The sequence below is a fragment of the Mytilus californianus genome, unplaced genomic scaffold (genome assembly GCF_021869535.1).
Source record: "Mytilus californianus isolate M0D057914Y unplaced genomic scaffold, xbMytCali1.0.p SCAF_4, whole genome shotgun sequence".
Classification (NCBI taxonomy): Eukaryota; Metazoa; Mollusca; class Bivalvia; order Mytilida; family Mytilidae; genus Mytilus; species Mytilus californianus.
In genome coordinates, this window is record NW_026262690.1 from 115251577 (window position 1) to 115271842 (window position 20266).

Sequence of the window (20266 nt, forward strand, 5' to 3'; positions counted from 1 at the left end):
GGTAGTTACAACTACCTATTTTGGCCTATTTATGTGTAATGGACCAAGAAGTTTAAACAAACAGAAACGTTTAGTTATGATTTATAGGTCAAATAATAGACATTATATCTTGTATGTCTATTATTTGAGTTGAACTATTACGTTCCAATGATTAAATAAGGTGAACAAATTATTTTTTTTTATTATTTTTATGTTGCAATTGAACGTAAGAAACAAAAGTTCAAAATCAAATTTATACAATAGGTTTTAAGTATTATGCTCATGCATTAATACATATGTAATTGTAAATTGTAATGTGCACAATTTGCACAAATGCATTTCAAAAATATTTGTATTCTAGGTAAGATTTGAAATGCATTAGAGATTTACATAAATGCATATTAATATTTTTAAATGCATTTGTGTACAATACATGCTCTTGGTACATATGTTATTATATAAGTGTTCTTTGATGTATTTAGGATAATGTGCTACATTTCGTAACTTCCTTCAATTATCACCTTAAAATTTTATTCTTTATTGCTGTCTATAATATTTGTTTTTCGTTTGTTGTTTTCTACATAGATTAACCATTTCACATTTTGTCATGTCTGGGCCTTTTAAATAGCTTACTATATATAGCTACACTGTACATGTATGGGTTTGCTCATTGTCGAAGTCTGTACAGTGGCTTATAGTTGCTTTCATCTACATCATTTAGTTTCTGGAAGATAGTTGTCTCATTCAAAATCATACCGCATCTTCTTATTTTCATATCAACATGTAAGCTTTGATAGACGAAGTTTTGATGAATAAACATGTACAGTATATCGGAAATTTTCATGACTTATGACAATGTCAGTTAAAAATAAAGAATTGGGAATATATACAATGATATACAAAGGTTTCCCCAGGCCCTCACATAAATTTGATCTTTCATGGAAGATTGGAAACAGAGAGAGATACAAATGTAACCAAAAACTTGAAAATGAAATCTCCACTAAGAATTGTGAATTTAAACTCTGCCAACATGGCCAAGATCAAATATTTTATAGTAATGTATTTTTCCGAAAATTTATATTGTTAAGAGACATATGTTGTCAATATGACTTTTATGTCTGGAAAAAGTTAAGAAGCATAAAAGGATGAAATTTGACTCTGTTCTGATTTTATTGTTTATCTTTATATATATATATATATATAATCACTTATAGGATATGATAGAAATGTTGTACAAAGAATCCAATTAAACACAGTATTAGTACTGATTTTTACGATTAAAAATCAATTTCATTCGTATCAAATTCTATTGATTAGATTAATAACAAGCATTTGATATGATCTAATTTCCTCCGACAATCAATTACACAGCTTAACATTGTTTTCTATTCATTTATTCCTGTGCTTAAAACGATAATTCATTATTGAACATTGATTCCTGCTAGAATACTAAACGAAAAGTTCATGTAATATTGGGTGGCATTTATAAAGTTTCATTTGCAAAATGTCCTTGATATTTGAAATATAGATGTTTAAAAATGTATTACAATATGTTTCTACATTATAATTTTTGTACTGCCAGATCTCCCATACCATCTCCCATCTAAAAAAGCTGTGACGTATATAGCATTTAATTTTATCTTGCAATAATATCGAGTGGGACATATATAGTAATGGTTTATATAGTAAAAAGCTGTTCCCCTAAATGTCTTTTGATGCTATATGTTGGGCCATTGCAAGAAAATAAACACTTTCTGCCAACCGGGGAGTAAAGGTCATTATGTAAAGATTACATAGTAGTTAAGGCAGGGTTCCAAGCAAGGAATTTTTTCATGCAAGTCACTGTCAGTCACTGAGTGGATTTTCCATTTCAAAGATCTGATGATTACTGGATGCATATATCTACAATGTAAAAATGTACGTATTTGCTCATAGGTCATAAAATAATACCCATGGATTCATCTTTGTGAGAGTCTAGTTTGCTCATTCAATATTTCAACAGAATAAAAGTTATGAAATTCAGCAGACATTGATTGGCCACTCATCACCATAGGTGGGTGTGGAAATACCAAAATTCACATGAGGTGTACATGTATTCTAATCTAGTTAAAAAGAGTATTTAAAATATTGGTTATAGAAATTTGGCCTCAATATTAAACCTTATTATGTCAACATAGCGGGGGAGGATGAATGTTATACAAAGATTATTTCAGATCATCAGATCTCCCTTATCATAACATTATCAACAGGAAGGACTGCTGTGTTGTCTGTTTTAAGATTTATAGTCAACAGTTTTTAATCTCCAAATCAATATTTTAAGAACCTCTCTTGTGTGGAGGAGCAAAAGATTATTAAAAATGATGGGCATTATTAGAACATCTCTTATAAAGAGGAGCAAAAGATTATTGTGGATCTAGAAATAAAACTATCAGTATTAATTATCAATAATAGAGTTCATGTCCCGATGCTATCACACTCTTAGGGTATTTATGTCTTTGATACTTTGAATGGAGTTAAAGGATGTCCAAGGATGGCTTTCATCTTCAAAGGAGACTTGGGTCTCTTAAGCTTGTGGATAGTTGTCTCATTGGCGAACATACCACATCAAGATCTTTTTATTTTTATTCATGTATCGAATCCTATTTTAATTTTTCATTACATTTTTGCATGAATTTTCTTTTCATGTGTTATGCATATGGCAGAAGGCCCCAAAGGGACAATAAAAAATCATAAGTCACAGAAAAACTTATAAAAAATGAAAAACAATAAAAAGACAAACAACTCTAATTTCCTTTATTTAATGTTAAGTATACTAAGTGCACATAATAATAAAAGGACAGACAAAATTATCTGTTGATAGATAGTAGTTGTATATTAATTTCAAATTCATAGTTGATATTGGAATCTTGTTTTGGTGTCTGCAAATAAGTCCATACAGGTGTCAAAGAAATGATTTATTCATTCTTGCAGCCTGCCTTAGATTATAGTTGCATTTGAATCATGTAAAATTGTTTTGAATGATCATGATCTGTTTGTTGATGATTTAATGTTCTGCAGTTCAAGTGTTGTATGAAATGGATTGATAAAGACTAGATATTTTTTTCTAAATATACAATATGGAGTAACTACAACTACACTGTCACGACTAAATCTCGTGTGGTTTATATTTCATTTTTGGTCAGTAGTCCACAGTGGCAATGGACACACAAGTAGACCTTAGACTGTATGGTTACCCAACTTCCCCACCCTAACTAATGGATGTATAGTTTGGTCCATTGATATGAATAGAAAATGATATTTCCATTCTCAATTTTATTAGTGGACTGCACATGGTCCAAGGAACAGATAGAAAAATCAAAATCAATTGGAGCTGTACATACAAGTACATGTACAGTGTACTGTACAATATTTATCTGCAAATGATAGTAAAATTTTTATTTTCATTTAGTTATAAATAAAATAGTATGTTTTTAGATGTTCGAGTGTATTCAATTGTTTAAAAGCATTTTGAATAGTTACCAAATTATTTTTACAGATATTGCTATGGATTGGTCAGATCATGCCCTCTGGTGGCCAGATAAAAATATGTGGTTATCAAGACCTCGTACCACATTAGATCAATACGGAGTAGGAGCAGATGCACGCCTTTTATTTACTCCTATGCATAAAGTAATGAAAGTACAGATCCCAGATTTACAAATCCTCGAGCTGAGAATGGACTTTTCATGTAAAGTTTTCTCCGCTGTGGTTCAGCTTTGTAAAGAATTAGGTAATTATCATTTATCTTATAGTGTGATAATGAATTACTATGATCACAGCCAAAAATAATAATTGCTTCATACTTCTGAATAGTTCTGGCATAGTTGAAGTGTATTAAAAACAAACATTGGCTTTTACCAGTTAATATTAAGATGGAGACTGGGTTAATAGCTAATTAATCCCATTACACCCACTGTACATGTACTAAGTAATTTTGAAATGAAATGCACAGTTGTAGGTATATATACATTGATTCTGTAAAAAAATCACTGTTGCTGATGTTTGGTAAATACATTGAAACAGTGATTGCTGGAAATTTGTTAGAGTGTGATCTGTGACAGATTCAGGTGGTACCATGGGGGGGGGGGTACACCCCTTTGAAAGAAAATTTTTTTTTTTGCATCAAATCTTTAAAAAATATATGTCTGATGCTCCCAGATATTGGTAAATTATATCGAACAAGTGATTGATGGCAATAAGAGTAATCAGTGACCAGTTCAGGTGGGGGCATAGATGACCTACACCCCTTTGTTAGAAATAATTTCTTATTTTTTATCATCAAATCATCTTTAAAAAATGCATCACTCAATACCTTTTTTTTAATATTAGGAAATTTAAGCCCACTCTTCAATCAATCAAACCCAGATTATCCTTTTGGTGGTACATGTAATAGTCTGATTTTGAACCATGTCATGTTAAATAAAAATAAACATAGATTTTTCAAAACAAACCCGCTTATAATTTAGATAATTGGCACAATGAGCGATGCATAACTGATTCACTTTGTGTGTACTGTTGCCATACATTCTGAAATTATGCTCTGTGTTAAAAATATCCTCATCAAGGATGTCATGATTTCAAGAATCTCATGCATAGATGTTAAAGATATCATGTCTTCATTAGAATCTTTATATACTTCTTAGTCACTGCTTACTAACCTAGGAGAGGCGTGAGACTTATTTTATATTATAGAGTTATATTTGGTAGAGTTCATATGTACTTAAGAGTACAAATAAAAACTTTAACGCCTTCAAAATGATTTTTTCTGATTCTTGTCCTCTTTCAACAAATAATATATATAAAGGGGAAGAAGGTTCATGGGTAGATTTTCACTAAAATATGTAGAATTGTTCGAAAAATTAACATAGACTTTGAAATCAAAGAAACAATATCTGGAGGGAGATAACTTTTCTTTGATTATGGTCCTATCTAAAATTTGGTGTCATGTTAAGTTAATATTACTACTAAGGGAAAAACAATAAAAATTATATTGTTTTCATTTTATCAGGCAATCACATATTAGTATCTAATCACATCTAGATCATTTCTCCTACCGTAGAAAGGCTTGTATAGTCCGCGGTTTTATTCTCCAAAATTGGACCTTCCAGACGGGGTGCGGACTATAGAGTACAATAAGCAAGAAATAAGAGAAAAATTTCAATTTCGAGGGCGAGGTGCTTAGTTTACATTCCGCCATCTTTGTTATTTATATTGTAGAGGGCGCTCTTATCATTTTTCAAACTAATAATTTTAACTCATCCATATTAATAAGTTATTTCTATTCAATATCAAATTAATACTGATAAATATAAAAACTAAACCTTTCATTACAAATTTCTCGTTTCTTTTCAATGCATTGGTTGAAATAAACTGGTATCTGCTTGATTGAAACGATACAAACATAGTGAAAAAGACAACTGTAAACCAGCTTAGAATTTGTAAACTACAAAACGTAATCGGTTATTGTTCGTTCCGTTTTGGTGTTTTATACTGACTAATATGGTTTGTATTAGCTTAAGACCCTTCAAACATTAATGTGATAGATATATTAAAGACTGTTTTACAAAAGGATGGAACTGTTTTACTTTCAAAGTCGTATTATAGTGATATCTGTTATGTACAGATTTCGACTCTCACCGGTTAGTTTCTTCTTTTACACGTGCTTTTTAAACTTCCTCTTTAAACATACACAAGTTTCTAAATTGTTTTTTAAGTGAATTAAACTTATTTTAACAATCATGAAGCGTTCTAGAATCATTTACAAGCAGTTTCAGCTTCTGTTTGATGATGGAAGACAGGTTTTCCCAAGAAAATACCGCAAACAACCGCACAGGATTTGAAATTACTGGAGTTTCATTAGACCTTTTCTAACAGTTACAAAAAGTTTTTTTACCTAAAATTTCGTGGGGAGAAGGGGGTGCGGACTATGTACCAGTGCGAACTATACAAGCCTTTCTACGGTAAACTGACCTAAAGTGTATTGGGAGCCTTTGTTTATAAATGTTTTAATAAACACCACATAAAATCTATTTTTATAAAAATTTCAGGTATAAGACATTCAGAAGAAATGTCTGTAATGAAATATATGGATAAGGATGATTTAAAAAAGAATATAAAGGAGACTTTAAACCAAAAGAAAAAGAAACATGGATCGACAGAAAACCTTGGTGTAAATGGTAATGGAGTGCAGTATCATTCTCCCTCAGGGAGCATAGAGAGACTGAGTCCATACAGTAGAAGTCCGGCCGGACCCTCACCAACAGTAAGTATTCTCCCTCGGGGAGCTTAGAGAGACGTGAGTCCATAGAGTAGAAGTCCTGTCAGACCCTCAACAACAGTAAGTATTCTCCCTCAGGGAGCAAAGAGAGACTGAGTCCATACAGTAGAAGTCATGTCAGACCCTCAACAACAGTAAGTATTCTCCCTTAGTGAGCATAAAGAGACTGAGTCCATACAGTAGAAGTCCGGGCAGACCCTCACCAACAGTAAGTATTCTCCCGCAGGGAGCATAGAGAGACTGAGTCCATACAGTAGAAGTCCAGGCGGACCCTCACCAACAGTTAGTATTCTCCCTCAGGGAGCATGAAGAGACTGAGTCCATACAGTAGAAGTCCTGTCAGACCCTCAACAACAGTAAGTATTCTCCCTGAGGGAGCATAGAGAGACTGAGTCCATACAGTAGAAGTCCTACCGGACCCTCACCAACAGTAAGTATTCTCTCTTAGCAGTCATAGATGTAGAGATTTGACTCTATAGAATCAATTGAGTAAGTTCTGACTAACAGCATCTAACTGCCTTCTGGCATCACAAAGAATTAGACTTCATTGTCAAAAGATAACACAATATTAAAAAAAACATAAATCTAAAGACATATATGTTTAACTTTAAAATATTGACTGGTACCCAATTTTGATAAGGTCACTCAATATTCCTGGTAGCAAACCATGGTGAGACACCTGTAAATTCTTTACAATTACTTAGTACCAAACTAGTTAAATTAAACATGGTCAAAAGTGTAAAAATAAAGGAAGATTATTTAATGTTGTGTATAAAATAATAATTTTTCATTTAAAAGAACTACATAGTATTTTTATTCAGATGGATTTTTTTTCAGTGTAGTAAATGTCCTCAACTAGAGATATTTCTTCAAAATTGAAATATTACACTTTTTTGCAATAACTCTTGTAATTGTATACTTTTAAAGTTTAGGAAGATGCCATTTAAGGTCAGCAACTGTCATTATTTATATATATGTAATTGTTTTCCCTTTCAGAACACTATAGGAAAAACACCAGGATATAATGCTAATTATTCAGCAAACTCAGTTTCACCTTACAATACATTAAATGCTAATGGGACATTGTCCCCTGGATCTATGTACAGTTTATCTTTTGAAAGTGTCATGGAAAATGCCCTGGCAAATAGTCCACAGATAAGTGTCAAGGATGCCGCACAGTTCTTACAAAAACCAAAAAATCTGATTGAAAAAGCAAGACAAAACTATGCGTAAGTAAACTTATTTAATGCAGAATTGGTTTTTCGGAATATTTGTTGAAAATGTTGTATAGCAAAGCTCATATCATAATACACGATGGATTCATTATTATCAGTCAGATGCCAATTATAATGGATTTCGTAGGTATACATAAACCACAAATAAAAATGTTCAACTAAGTAGAATTTTTTATAGACTTGTATGCAGAATTTAGTAAGACCAAGAAATCAAATATCCATAAAAATACAATTTTGTTCTCAGTGCTTGAAAATTGGTATCCAGGAAAAAAAGCACAAAATCAAATATTTATGAAAATACAATTTTTCTCAATCCTTGAAAATTGGTATCCAGGAAAATGAATGAAGCCACAGTACTCTAGTTCCTATGTATAATGCCATGCTAATATATATTTTTGCCAAAAATGGCAAAGTCCATTCTGAACTTTATTAATGCACAGGCATTCAGTGCCTGTTTCTTGCAAAGAGCTAATAAGTCTATAGGAATCAGAGGTAGATTTCTTATATGAGTCATTGCTATCTAACCCTTTATTGGCCACTTTATTCTGCCTTTTGGCAAATTTTGATTTCTGAATGCCAGTTATTATTGGAAAAATTGCCAAAACAAAGATTTATATGCTGTGTATAACACTTGTAACGTCATTTCACTACTTAAAAGTGGTGAATCCCATTGCGAGATGATAAGCCAGAGTATTACCCGTACATGTATCTAATTAGGTAAATACAGGTAATAAACAATCAAGTAATATCTTATGGTAGGTCTAATTACCAGATAAATGAATTCAACTTTCTTTTACTGCACATGTAATTACTAATAAATTGAAAGTTTCACAGGAAATTAAACAGTTAAGAAGTGTGCATGTTAAATATTACTGTTGATTATCACTCTGTGTGGTAGATTGCCTGAATCAGAAAATTGACAAATGTTGGTCAATATTATCCCAAAGCCAATAATTCAATGTTATCTAAATGATTTTCCATTTATTACATAATTTCACAAGAAATAGATCTCTATGTACTTAGTATTGCAGATGAAGAAGTCAAAGGTTCCAAAACATTGCGGTGGGCATCTAAAAATTTACACCCCAGAGACAAATAATTGCAAATTCACAAAATAGTTGTATACCTGTCAGCTATATTATGTAGAGTTATGGAAAATTCTATTATCGAAAATTTTGCTGAAATGTTATTTTGGCAAATACATGTACGTGGAAACATTTGTGGTTGACAAAATGAACCTTTCAGGTAAAGTGTGTCAAAAATGTGTTGAGGCAATAGATGTACTTTAATAGAGCCTGAGGTTTGTTCTTTGCTGTCGTTTGCACATAGGAAAAAAAAGTTTTGTGACTGAATGCTCCGAAAATATCATAAATAAATGGCATATGAATTCTTCAAATATTTACACTTATAGCTTAAGTGGATGTTGTAATATCAACCTGCGCACTTTAAAATTTTACCTCAGATTTTGTGAAAAGTTTTAATTAATTTTTCCATGTATTATGTATATGCAAGTTTAATGGTGAAAGAAAAAGATGGATTGATCGTTGTTGGTTGCTTAACGTCCAGCGACAAATATTTCATGCATGTTCAGGAGAAGAACAAATTAACAATAAATACAATAGGTAGGTCCTGTAATAGAGACCATCCTGGATGAATGTCTGGGAATAAGAACTGGCACTGGAAAATGAGGGTATACTATATAGGGACAGAAATTTGGTTGCATACTTGTACATCCTGCACAGCCAAATGGACACCCCACTTTGGCAAGGGTTTTACAGAAAAAGACCAAAGTGCCAATATTTCTATTCCCCAGTCACCCTGGGTGGTTGTGGGGGGGGGGGGGGGGGGGGGAGAAAAAGAAATGGTATGTCCACTTCATAGGGTGGACAGAGAGAACCCTCCAGAAGTTTTGCCAACTTTGTGCCAGCTCCCACTGAGAATGACATAATCTGTTTGAGTAGTACTTATGAAAGTTTTGGTATGTTTTCCTGAAACCAATCAAAACATGTCTACATGTCTGTTTACATGATTTCTACGAAATTCTGTTTTTGTGTTCAAAAGTGTTTACATGATTTCTACGAAATTCTGTTTTTGTGTTCAAAAGTGTTTACATGATTTCTACGAAATTCTGTTTTTGTGTTCAAAAGTGTTTACATGATTTCTACGAAATTCTGTTTTTGTGTTCAAAAGCTGTAACTGTAATAGATAATGTTTGTGATTGTGTGTATACTGACGGGGATTTATCTGATGTAATTATGTAACCATATGTTTTGATAAGAATTTCTGACATTACTTTGCTATCTTTGTCTGGTTGAACTAAATCATGTACAAGACAAAATAGTGAGACTTTATCTGACAAGTATTCTAAAATGTTTATATCAATCCTCTGGGAATGAATATATTAAATTTCAAATTAAAATACAGACGGAAAAATAAAATGTGCAAAACATGAGAAAATATTTTCTAAATGTCATTAGCTTTTTGTCAAACTTCACTTGTCATGGTTAACCATTGGCAAACCCGTCCAGGCTGTTTAAAATGCTAACATGCCTAAGGACATGATTTTGTACTCATTAAAAATTTTAAAAGACACTTTTGGATTGTGGGTAGACAAACTTTTGGAATGACTGAAGATTACCAAAACTTTTAAGTAGGAACTTCAAAAAATATCTTGTAGTTGTTTCGAGAGCAGGAAATTGTTGGACCAAACCCTGACTGCTTGTTTTTAACTGCACTGCAAACACTGGTCACCTTATATAAATTCAGTTGTTAAATTCAGCTGCTCTATGATGGCTACATTAATGTCTGAAGGCCTAGTCAATGAAAAATCACCAATAATTTATTCTAAATAAGCTCAGTAACATAAAGCTACCAGTTGATTGGCTGTCTCATCCCCAGAGCCCTAATCAGAATCCTGGAATTTTGACAGGTTTTAGTTGTATAAAGAGTCCAAGCCCTCACAAGTAGGAGAGATCTATTACACGAACAAGTCTGAATTATTGCAGTTATGATCAAGGTAGAAAACATTTAAAAGTACAGAATAACAAATACTTGACAAGGGAACCTCATATTGTTTTCCTTGTTAATTGTTGTCATACATATGTTTCTAATTGTCTTGAAGTGTTGATCAGATGAATTATATAAGCACTTGGCAACAAGAATTGAGTATCTTATGCATAATTTGTTTTTTGAGAAAGCTCTTCAAAAAATGTTTTTCTTGTAGGAAATAAATTGCATTGAATTGTCAAACAAACAGCAGTTTACAATTCTCAGGCACTTCTATGCTGTACTTTGAGACATCATTTAACTAAATCAAAAGATAAATTTTTAACAAACACTATACCTTACATACATAATTATATATACATAACAAGGAAATGAAGAAAGACATTTTGTAGAAACATTTGTAATACTATTTCTGTACACCACAGAATGACATTTCAGCGTTTGTCACATCAAGTGTCGCTTTAGTAACATATGTATATGGTCAGACGTCTCTGGAGACGAGTAGTTAATGATAGTGTTAAATGAACACTTTTGTCAGGAGACTAGTAGAACATTGTCCATATATTAAGTGGAAAAGTGGACAATTTAATCCAATAACTGAATGAAGTCTGCAAAAAAAGTTAAAAATATTACCAGCATTGTATTGGAAAATTGTGATAGGTCAATTATTCCTTTTACAGTAACATTAAAGCATATTTACTATCATAGCCTTTACATCTATTTGAGTCAAATCACCAGTAGTTCTTATGATATAGTTTTGTTGTGTTATATTAGCAGGTTTTTCTCATTGTTAAAGGTTATACAGTGACCTGTAATTTTTAATCTTAGTCGTTTGGTATTTATGGATATTTGTCTCATTGGCAGTCATACCCAGAAGATTATGTCCTCTCTGTAAAAAGGAGGTAGAAGATGAATACCATTTTGCTTTGAAATGTCAAATTTTAGAAGAATGTAGGCAAAAACTTTTTCAAGAAGTAGAGAGTATAGTTCCAGATTTCACCAAAATGTCTGATGAGGAAAAATTTGCATTTATGTTTACCGGTACATTTAATGAGTATGACGTAACTAAAATTATTGTCAAGGGAGTTAATGATTTATATGTTTTAAGAAATAGCCTAGCTGATAAGAAGAACAAGTTGATGTAACAAAGTTATGACTATTCTATATTTTTTTTTTTATAGTATTTGTTATAATATATTTTATAACAATTGCATTATAATTTTTGTACTTGCACTTTCAAATTTGCAAAAGTATCACCTCCTCCAAAACATCTAAATATAGTCTTATAGAATATGAATGTTGTTTAAATTTAAATATTGTATGTTTGTAATGATTGTCATGTTTGTCTTGGTAACAATCCAATATTTGGATTTTACACCAATAAAATGATTTGATTTGATTACCCCATCTCCTTAATTTTATACCAGTATTTAAAAAATATTTAAAAATTATTAATGATTGAAGACAATGCAACGCTGTCCAAAGTAAGGCACTTCATTTTTCATTGTCATTAGCTATTAGTTATATTTTGTTGTTGTTTACAAATGTTGATCATAAACACAAAATTCTTGAAAAGAAAAAAAAAACATTATAGCTGACAACTCATTCTATTCTTTATTAGCTTTGAACCTTTGAACCTTATTGTAAATAAAACAGATTCTTCGAAGTTCAGCCTTCCATAATCTTTACCCTACATGTATGTCTTATTTAATTTATACTGTCATCTAATACATATCCATCAAGATGTGGGATGGCATAACAATGGTAAAACCAATGGTTTACAAACAATACAATACATCATGGTTTGAGAGTAATAAAATAAAAGTTTTGGAATATTCTATTGATATTCATCAAATGACAACATAATGTTCACAATTTCGTCTATGTTTGTGGAAAATATATGAGAAAGGATTCATTTCCAATTCAAGACATTGATGAGAACAGACATAGTCATAACTTTAAGTAAAACTCCAGGATTGTGCCAATGTTTTACACCATTTTTTTTGTTTATGTCCCAGAAACATACTATCAAGACGACCTTGACTTTTATTTTACATGTATTTCATATTATGTAATACAAATGTCATTCAGTTATTACATCCGAGCCAAATTAAGTAGAAATATGATATTGGTATTCATAACTGAAATTGATCTAACTATTCTTTGGAATAATGAATGGTTACGCACGTCACATTCTAGTTGCATAATGATATCACCTCCCAAAATTCCTCACGATCAATAAACACGTTGGTGTGACAGATTGAGTTTTAAAAAAATGTGTTGTTTGTAGATTAATCTGCAACTATATGTGCAGTGACTGGAAAAATTACAGATTTTACATGCATCATGAAATCAGCACTTTAAATCGGCAGGGTATTACATTTATGATAATGAGGGCTTTTGTCCCTGCAGATGAGATCTGATAGGGTGTAGACATGGTTATAAAAAAATAGTTACTGTACATAGTATTTTATTTAAAGGTTACACAATGTTCCTACTGTTTGAAGATGTTATGTCGTTGATTGGACATGTATTTTGTAAATCTTGCACAGCCAAATGGATATGCCCTCAGCAAGAATGTCACTTTCAACTTCTTATGCATAATCTTGAGTTAACCTTAAGTGTAGATTTGTTTTTCTTTGCTCAAATATGAATACATGTATCACTTGCCGACAATTGCCTTAGCCGGATGTATATATGTGCAGTTGTGACAGGTCTGATTTGGGATGGATGCTTTATAAACTGTATAATGCCATTCTGTTTGCATGAGAGTCGATCTTTCTTTATGTTAAACCTACAAAATACTAATAATATATATTAATCTGAATAATCTTGAAAAATAAAATTTAAATTAAAGTTTCATAAGTTTGCCTTGTAACATATGCCTATAAACTTAATATAAGTTTTGTGAATGGTTGTCTTACATGTAAGAGAGCATGTCACGTACCAAACTGAACATGATCATGTTGCTATTCTCACATAATGTCTTTTTCTTCAGATTGAACATTTATACTATTTCATATATTACAGATGGTTAGACTCGTCCAAATCGCTGATGGAACAGGGTGTGAGAGAAAACGATTTTGTTGTCGTCAAGTTTAAATACTTCTCATTCTATGACCTGAATCCAAAGGTAAGATTAAATCTCATACCTGTGGTTTTTGTGGTCAAGACTGATTGTCCACAGCTGGTCTCACAGAGAAAACTTTCATTCAATAGAAAATCAAGTTTTGGGTACATTGATTTCTTTGTATTCATTCATGAATTTGCTATTTATGTAAAGGATAGGATCATATAGCCGGGTATTGACTTGTGCATGTATATCTGTACTTAAACGATATTGATAGTGTAAATTAAGCTTTCAATAGAACACACTGTGTAGGAAAAAGCATAAAAAAATGAAAATTTTAAACTGTACTCACACCATTTTATAGGGACAGGACAACATTTAGGTCATAATAAATAGTAATGTAAGTGAATTTGTGGTCCACTGAAATTACAAATTTAATGTTTAGCGTAATAGATCTGTACCAAACTACAGATTAAATATGGAATACTTTAGAAAATAAGGAATTTAGTGTCTTCATTCATGACATCTCTACATTCTCCATATAAAGCAAATGATCATCCTTTTTATTCCTGTTCATCTCGAAGTTAAAGTAAAGCCCTCAATGTGGAGTTCAGGCTTCACTTGCAATTCAAGATAGCCCATGGCCAGGCTTTGTTTGGTCAATATTCTTTACTAGAGTAGATTTGGATACGGCTACAGCTGTGCATTATGGCACACAGATTCAGAATAAAACAAATTAAAGACTGTAATGGGCAAAGAGATCTAAACAATATAGTAATAATTTGCCAAGAACATTGTAAAATTCCGAAACAATAGAAATATTTTAGACAACAAGATATTTGTAAGATAACATGGCAGGAAATAACGTATGTTCAACTTTTTTTACCATGTGTCCTTGTTGGGTAGTTGTTTTATTGGCTATGACATTGTCAATATTATTATGTATGCTGTATGATGAAAATGCATTTCAAAGGTGCATCCTGGTATTTAATTAAAATTTCTTTTTACAAAAATACATTCTCTTCCAAGTATTTAGATGAATCAGCATTTTTCACCAGTAATTATAATTACATTGTACTTTTCTCAGGTATTAAAATCACTGATTCATGGTTGCAAATGTTTTCATCATTATATACAATGAAACTGTAAATATAAATTTACAAGCAGACGGTTTTTAATGCTATAAATTGTTTCTGTAACAGAAGCTGTAGACATTTCATCACATAGTTAGCATACTTCCCTGGCATCATTTGAGATGTATGAAATCCTCAAGTCTTAACGATTCTGTGATCTACAGGTGTTTTTATAAAGCTGATCAATTAGATGGTATAATCAACTACATAGATGTACTTAATGGTTATGATATTAACAGATAAATATGTTAATAAGATGACTAATACGAGGATGTCTTAATTGTTCTTTAAAGATGTTGTTCTTCATTTATAAATATGCTCCACAAGTGTGTGGGGAGGAAATACTTGGCAAGGCTGTTGCAAAAGATTGGAGGAAGGCCAAGCCTCTACTTCAGCCTCGTAACATCCGCTCACAACTTGCATTCTGGAACTCATCATACACTCATCTCTCTATGTTTATGCTATAAATCAGACAATGTATATTTACTACCTAGGTAAAAACAAATACACAATTTATCATCAATTAACGAATGGAAGAAAAACAGGTGTCTCATGACCTAAAAATTTAAAAACAAAATATCTGATTCGTACCTTTGCCTTAAGCTTAACATAATAAAAGATACTGTATATATCCTAGTAAAAGCTCTTCTTCCTATTAAAAGTCACCTTTACTTAGTGCAGCAAAATAAATTTTGATTTTTAAGCAAAGTTTAAAGAATTGTTATATTTTGTCAGAAGCAAATGCTCCTATGATCAATTTGTTTAGTATTGGACTCATCCTTCATCTAACAATCTAAATATTTTTAAAGTTTTGATCTCTTTTATTGAAAAAATAATTATGAATTTTGAATATGCTTCTTAGCTCCCCAAATTATAGCAAGCATTCTTCATGATTTTCTAATTATTTTTGGTTTACAAATAATATACCAGATCTCACATAACAGGTTTCTGATACTTACATAATAGTTTAAATATCTTTTACAAATTTAAAATATATACAATTAGTAGGAGATGATAGTAGTTAACTGATGTTTTATACTTGTAAATCCATTTGGAATATTCCTACTCAAATGTAAAAAAAAAACTAAAGGAATCTCTTGCACTACATTTGAGACTGGATGTGTCAACAGGGTATTAAGAATCCCCGGCTATGTATGCATCACCAACTGAGGGTGACAGCTCCTGTTATTAACACCAATGAAATTCAAGGATATTTGGGGTATATGTCAATGTGACAGCAACCCAACAACAATAATAACATAAAATGACAATTTGAGGGCAACAAAATATTTACCATTAAACTATGACACTATGTCAAGCCCTTATTAATCGTCTTGCTTGTAGAAGTTAGGAATAAGTTAAATAAAAATATTCCAAGATCTGCCATGATCATCTATTACTTGTATAAGAACAAATACGGTAACTATGAAGAATTTCATCAACAAAGATGAGTCTTTATGATAACATATTTGATTAATAATCATTGTCACTCATAATTGTGTATTCTGTATGTTTTAAATGGTTTAAAGGTATTTACCTTTCTTCTACAATAAAGATCATTGTTTGGAGAATGTTACAATTAAACTTAAAGGGCATTTATTCGGTCAATTGATATATATAGACAATGCATTTCTAAAGTGAATAAAATGTCAATAGATGTCATCTGAACTAGACAATTAAAATCCCTCTTAAAATAAAATAAAATTAGAAAGTCTTTAAATTCTTATGAGTATAGGTTTCCTGTGGTATAGTCCTGGAGTTCAGATGTGAGTATAAAAGTTGTATAAAGACATACATAATAGACACGAGAGAAGTCAGCGTCAGGTCACAGGATTAAACCTCTTCAATTCTCATTACAGTTCAGGCAGATCAATGAATTAATTACTTTTATAGGAATATAATCCCCTATATTTGACTTCAAACCTCTTAGTTAATTACTTCTTCATCAGGAATGATACCAGTAGGTGATAACTTGTATCTAAATTTTAACCAGAAAAAAAATCTTACATGCTTCTGACAATTTGCACACAACAGTGCTAGGAGGTAGAAAAAAAATGCATAAATGATTTTCTCTATCCATGAACTTAATGAAGTGACCAAGTTTGAAATTCTTTATCAAAACTTAAATGTCTACAAAAAACAGGTTCTTAGCAAAGAATCTAATATTTCACACTCAAGTTTCTCTCATCAAAGGATGACATGGACCTTTTGTAATACAAGATGGAAATAAGTTTTTAGTGATCACCATTTCATTAAACCAAGTACAATAAGATTATAGGGAAGTTACTTATTTGGTCTTGAAATATACATTCTACTCTTGTAAAATATATTGTTGTTCTTTAACAATCAAGGTAGATACTTATATGGTCTTGAAATGTACATTCACATTGTACTCTTGGAAAGTATATTGTTGTTCTTCAACAATCAATAAAAGTAAGGAATTTGAGAATAATAGCTAATCTTATCTGTTTAATTACATCATGGGTTCCTCACCGTTGGGAGTCTGGTATACACTAAATATTGATTACAGCAAATTGCTATGTCAGCTTTAAATTAACATTTTTTCATGCAACACTTATTTACAATATTACATATTCATATGAAAGCTTAGGAATTTTACAACTATTCTCCAGGTATATTATATACAACTTCTCGCTAATGTGTATTACAGAATTTATTTAACTACAGAGTAGTTTTTAAATTCCTAGACTTGTGTATGAATATACAAATGATTTAAATGGGAAAAAAGGCAACATTAGGTCAGTTGGGAGCCACAGGATTTTAAAAAAAAATTGAATTAATTTAATTGGTTAATTATGAATAAATGGCATTTATTTAAAGAATTCTAAGATGCTTTTCGTCTATAGTTTGATAAAGTTTCTTTTGAAGCTAATGATAACCCCTTTGGATCTAAACCTTTCTAAAAATAAAGATGAATGTTTGGCAAATGTTGTGAAGAGCGTGATTGTATATACCTGGTTATCTATAAATTATCCATATCTTAATTACCAATTGCCTAGAAACCACTCTATCATAATTTACAAATTAATAGCTATATTTTATAAATCCCTTGCTTATCATACCCTGTATACATAATTTAGGTGAGATATACATGAGAAATGATTGAGGGATTATCCTCTTGGTTACAAAATACTGTGAATTTAATGTAATTTGTAGGATACTAATTGTTGTGGATTTTGTGGGTATAGGTGAACCACAGTTTTAAGTGTTTAACAAAATTCCCTATAGGCTTGTATGCCAAACTTGTCAAACCCCAAGAAATCAAGTATTCAAGACAGATGCGGATCCAGGATTTTGAAAAAGGGCCCCAAAAATAGACAAAATTTGTAGTGGAACCGGTAAAAAGTCTGATTAACCATAAATGAAGCTCCATAAGGGGGGCCTGCCACACACATAACCCCCCCCCTAAATCTGCCTCTGCAAGAAAATACATTTTTTCCTCAATCCACAAATATAGATTAATCCACAGTAGATCTTTGCATTAAATTTTTGTACAAATGTCAATCAATGATGGAAATTTTTATGTTTGAATAGGAGCTAAACATTATTTTGGGTTTTGCTACCTTTGGCAAGTTAGGGCCCTATTTCTGATCTAAGGTGAATTATATGGTAAGGCAAACCTGCTTTAGAGGTCACTTCTTTAAAGAGAAAACCTGTCTTGTCAGGCCATCCTCTTGTCCTGTTTAAAATTTACTGTTCTTATAAGGTCAGTTTTTTGTGCTCCCAAGGGTGACCTTTATATACAGGTTTGACTATATATCCAAAGTTGGAAAAAAAAGACCCTTTGAAGAAAACAGACATTAAATCCTAACTAATCTCCTTTGAAGGGTGTAATTTATACCAGCATGTAAAGTTAAATGAATAAATGTCCGTAGAAATATATTTGATTTTTACACAATACCAAGCCCATTTATCTCTGTGACCTACTTTTGTAACCTCCTCTTCCACACTTTTCCCCTGTCAGACAATTTGTGTGTCTGTCAATTTATTTGTTTTGAAGAAAATCTCCCCTTTCTAAAATCCTAGATTCTCCATTTTTTGTTACCTTTAACATTGAAGTTGAGGATTGAACCTATCACAATTTTTAATGACTTATAATGTATGACTGGTGCCCCAGTGACTCTCCATTAACCTCATATTAAAAAGATATTTTTGTGATATTTTATGATGTGAATTAAAAAGGTGCATCATTGAATTCTAGTGTAACTATGGAATTAAGGAACATCTGCATTTTTGTTTATGCCCTGTTCATGTTGTTCAGTCAGCAGTTCTTGGATTACAAATTCTATTTATAACATTAAACATGTATTTTTATGGAAATAAAGTAGAAATGCAAGGCAATATATTTTTCTGCATATTCTTAATTCCTTTTGATGCAGCATCATCAACAATGTCCTCATAACACCCATTGTATGAAGTCAGGGGAGGGAATTTATTAGATTTATTACACATGTGAAATCTTTTTATTTGACTGAGAAATTACAATATTTCATTGCAACCATTTAAATAATTTTATTTTTCAGTATGATGCTGTCAGAATTAACCAGATATATGAACAAGCCAAGTGGTCACTGCTGTCAGAAGACGTAGATTGCACAGATGAAGAAATGATGATGTTTGCAGCTTTTCAGGTATGTCAGTAACATTATTCAGGGGTTCAAATTAACATTTGGTACTGGAAGGTCCAGGACCTTTGACACTCCAAACTGAAAGGTCCACAACCTAAATCCCAGGTCCTACTTTTACATGAAATATTTCTTAACTCATTAAGATACAACATTAATGTTCTTTTGGTGTTAGGTTAGCTTGTTTCATCATCTTTGAACTGCATGTAATGTTTTGTTAAGTTTACAAATATATTGTCAGGCAACCATATTAAGCACCAAACTGTCAGTGTCACTGTGGTATAACATGTATTGTATAATAACAAATGTAATTGTCTTGTATAAGACACTTAAATATGGTGCTCTCAAGATGTCAGCTATCATCTCGATTCTCATATAACATGTATAATGGGCTATCCAGCGAATAAACAGGGATCTGCTTACCCTTCCGGAGCACCTGAGATATCACCCCCAGTTTTTGGTGGGGTTCGTGTTGCTTAGTCTTTAGTTTTCTTTGTTGTGTCATCTGTACTATTATTTTTGGCCATGGCGTTGTCAGTTTGTTTTCAATCTATGAGTTTGACTGTCCCTCTGGTATCTTTCGTCCCTCCTTTACAACCTTCAATATTGAGGTACTGCTTAACAACATCAACACCATGTTTGCTCTGGATTTCAAGAGTACATTCATTGTTACTGAAGGGTTTCCCTTTTTTTGCAACACTAAATGCAGTGTTGAAGAGAACCTTATTATATATCTATTTGACTGATCAGGCTTACATTGCTGCTTGAGAATGCATTGTCAACGTTTATAGTGTCTGACAATAAATCTTTAGAATTAAAATTTGTGTCACTTTGATCAATCCACTGCTTAAAACAAGATAAATGCTGGGGTATCACTTCGT

The 20266-nt window shown here is 31.7% G+C and overlaps 2 protein-coding genes across 6 annotated transcripts in view; both read left to right on the forward strand.

The window, feature by feature from the left end:
* LOC127699106 (uncharacterized) overlaps positions 1-20266 on the forward strand; it is a 197993-nt gene that overhangs the window by 147112 nt on the left and 30615 nt on the right. The window lies entirely within an intron of this gene.
* The window catches only part of LOC127699115 (fermitin family homolog 2-like), a 41937-nt gene that overhangs the window by 3542 nt on the left and 18129 nt on the right, over positions 1-20266 (forward strand). Inside the window, exons 3-7 of the mRNA XM_052202856.1 lie at positions 3515-3748; positions 6066-6280; positions 7292-7524; positions 13567-13669; positions 19284-19391. Of these exons, the coding sequence (XP_052058816.1) occupies positions 3515-3748; positions 6066-6280; positions 7292-7524; positions 13567-13669; positions 19284-19391 (893 nt within the window). The remainder of the gene's footprint in view (positions 1-3514; positions 3749-6065; positions 6281-7291; positions 7525-13566; positions 13670-19283; positions 19392-20266) is intronic.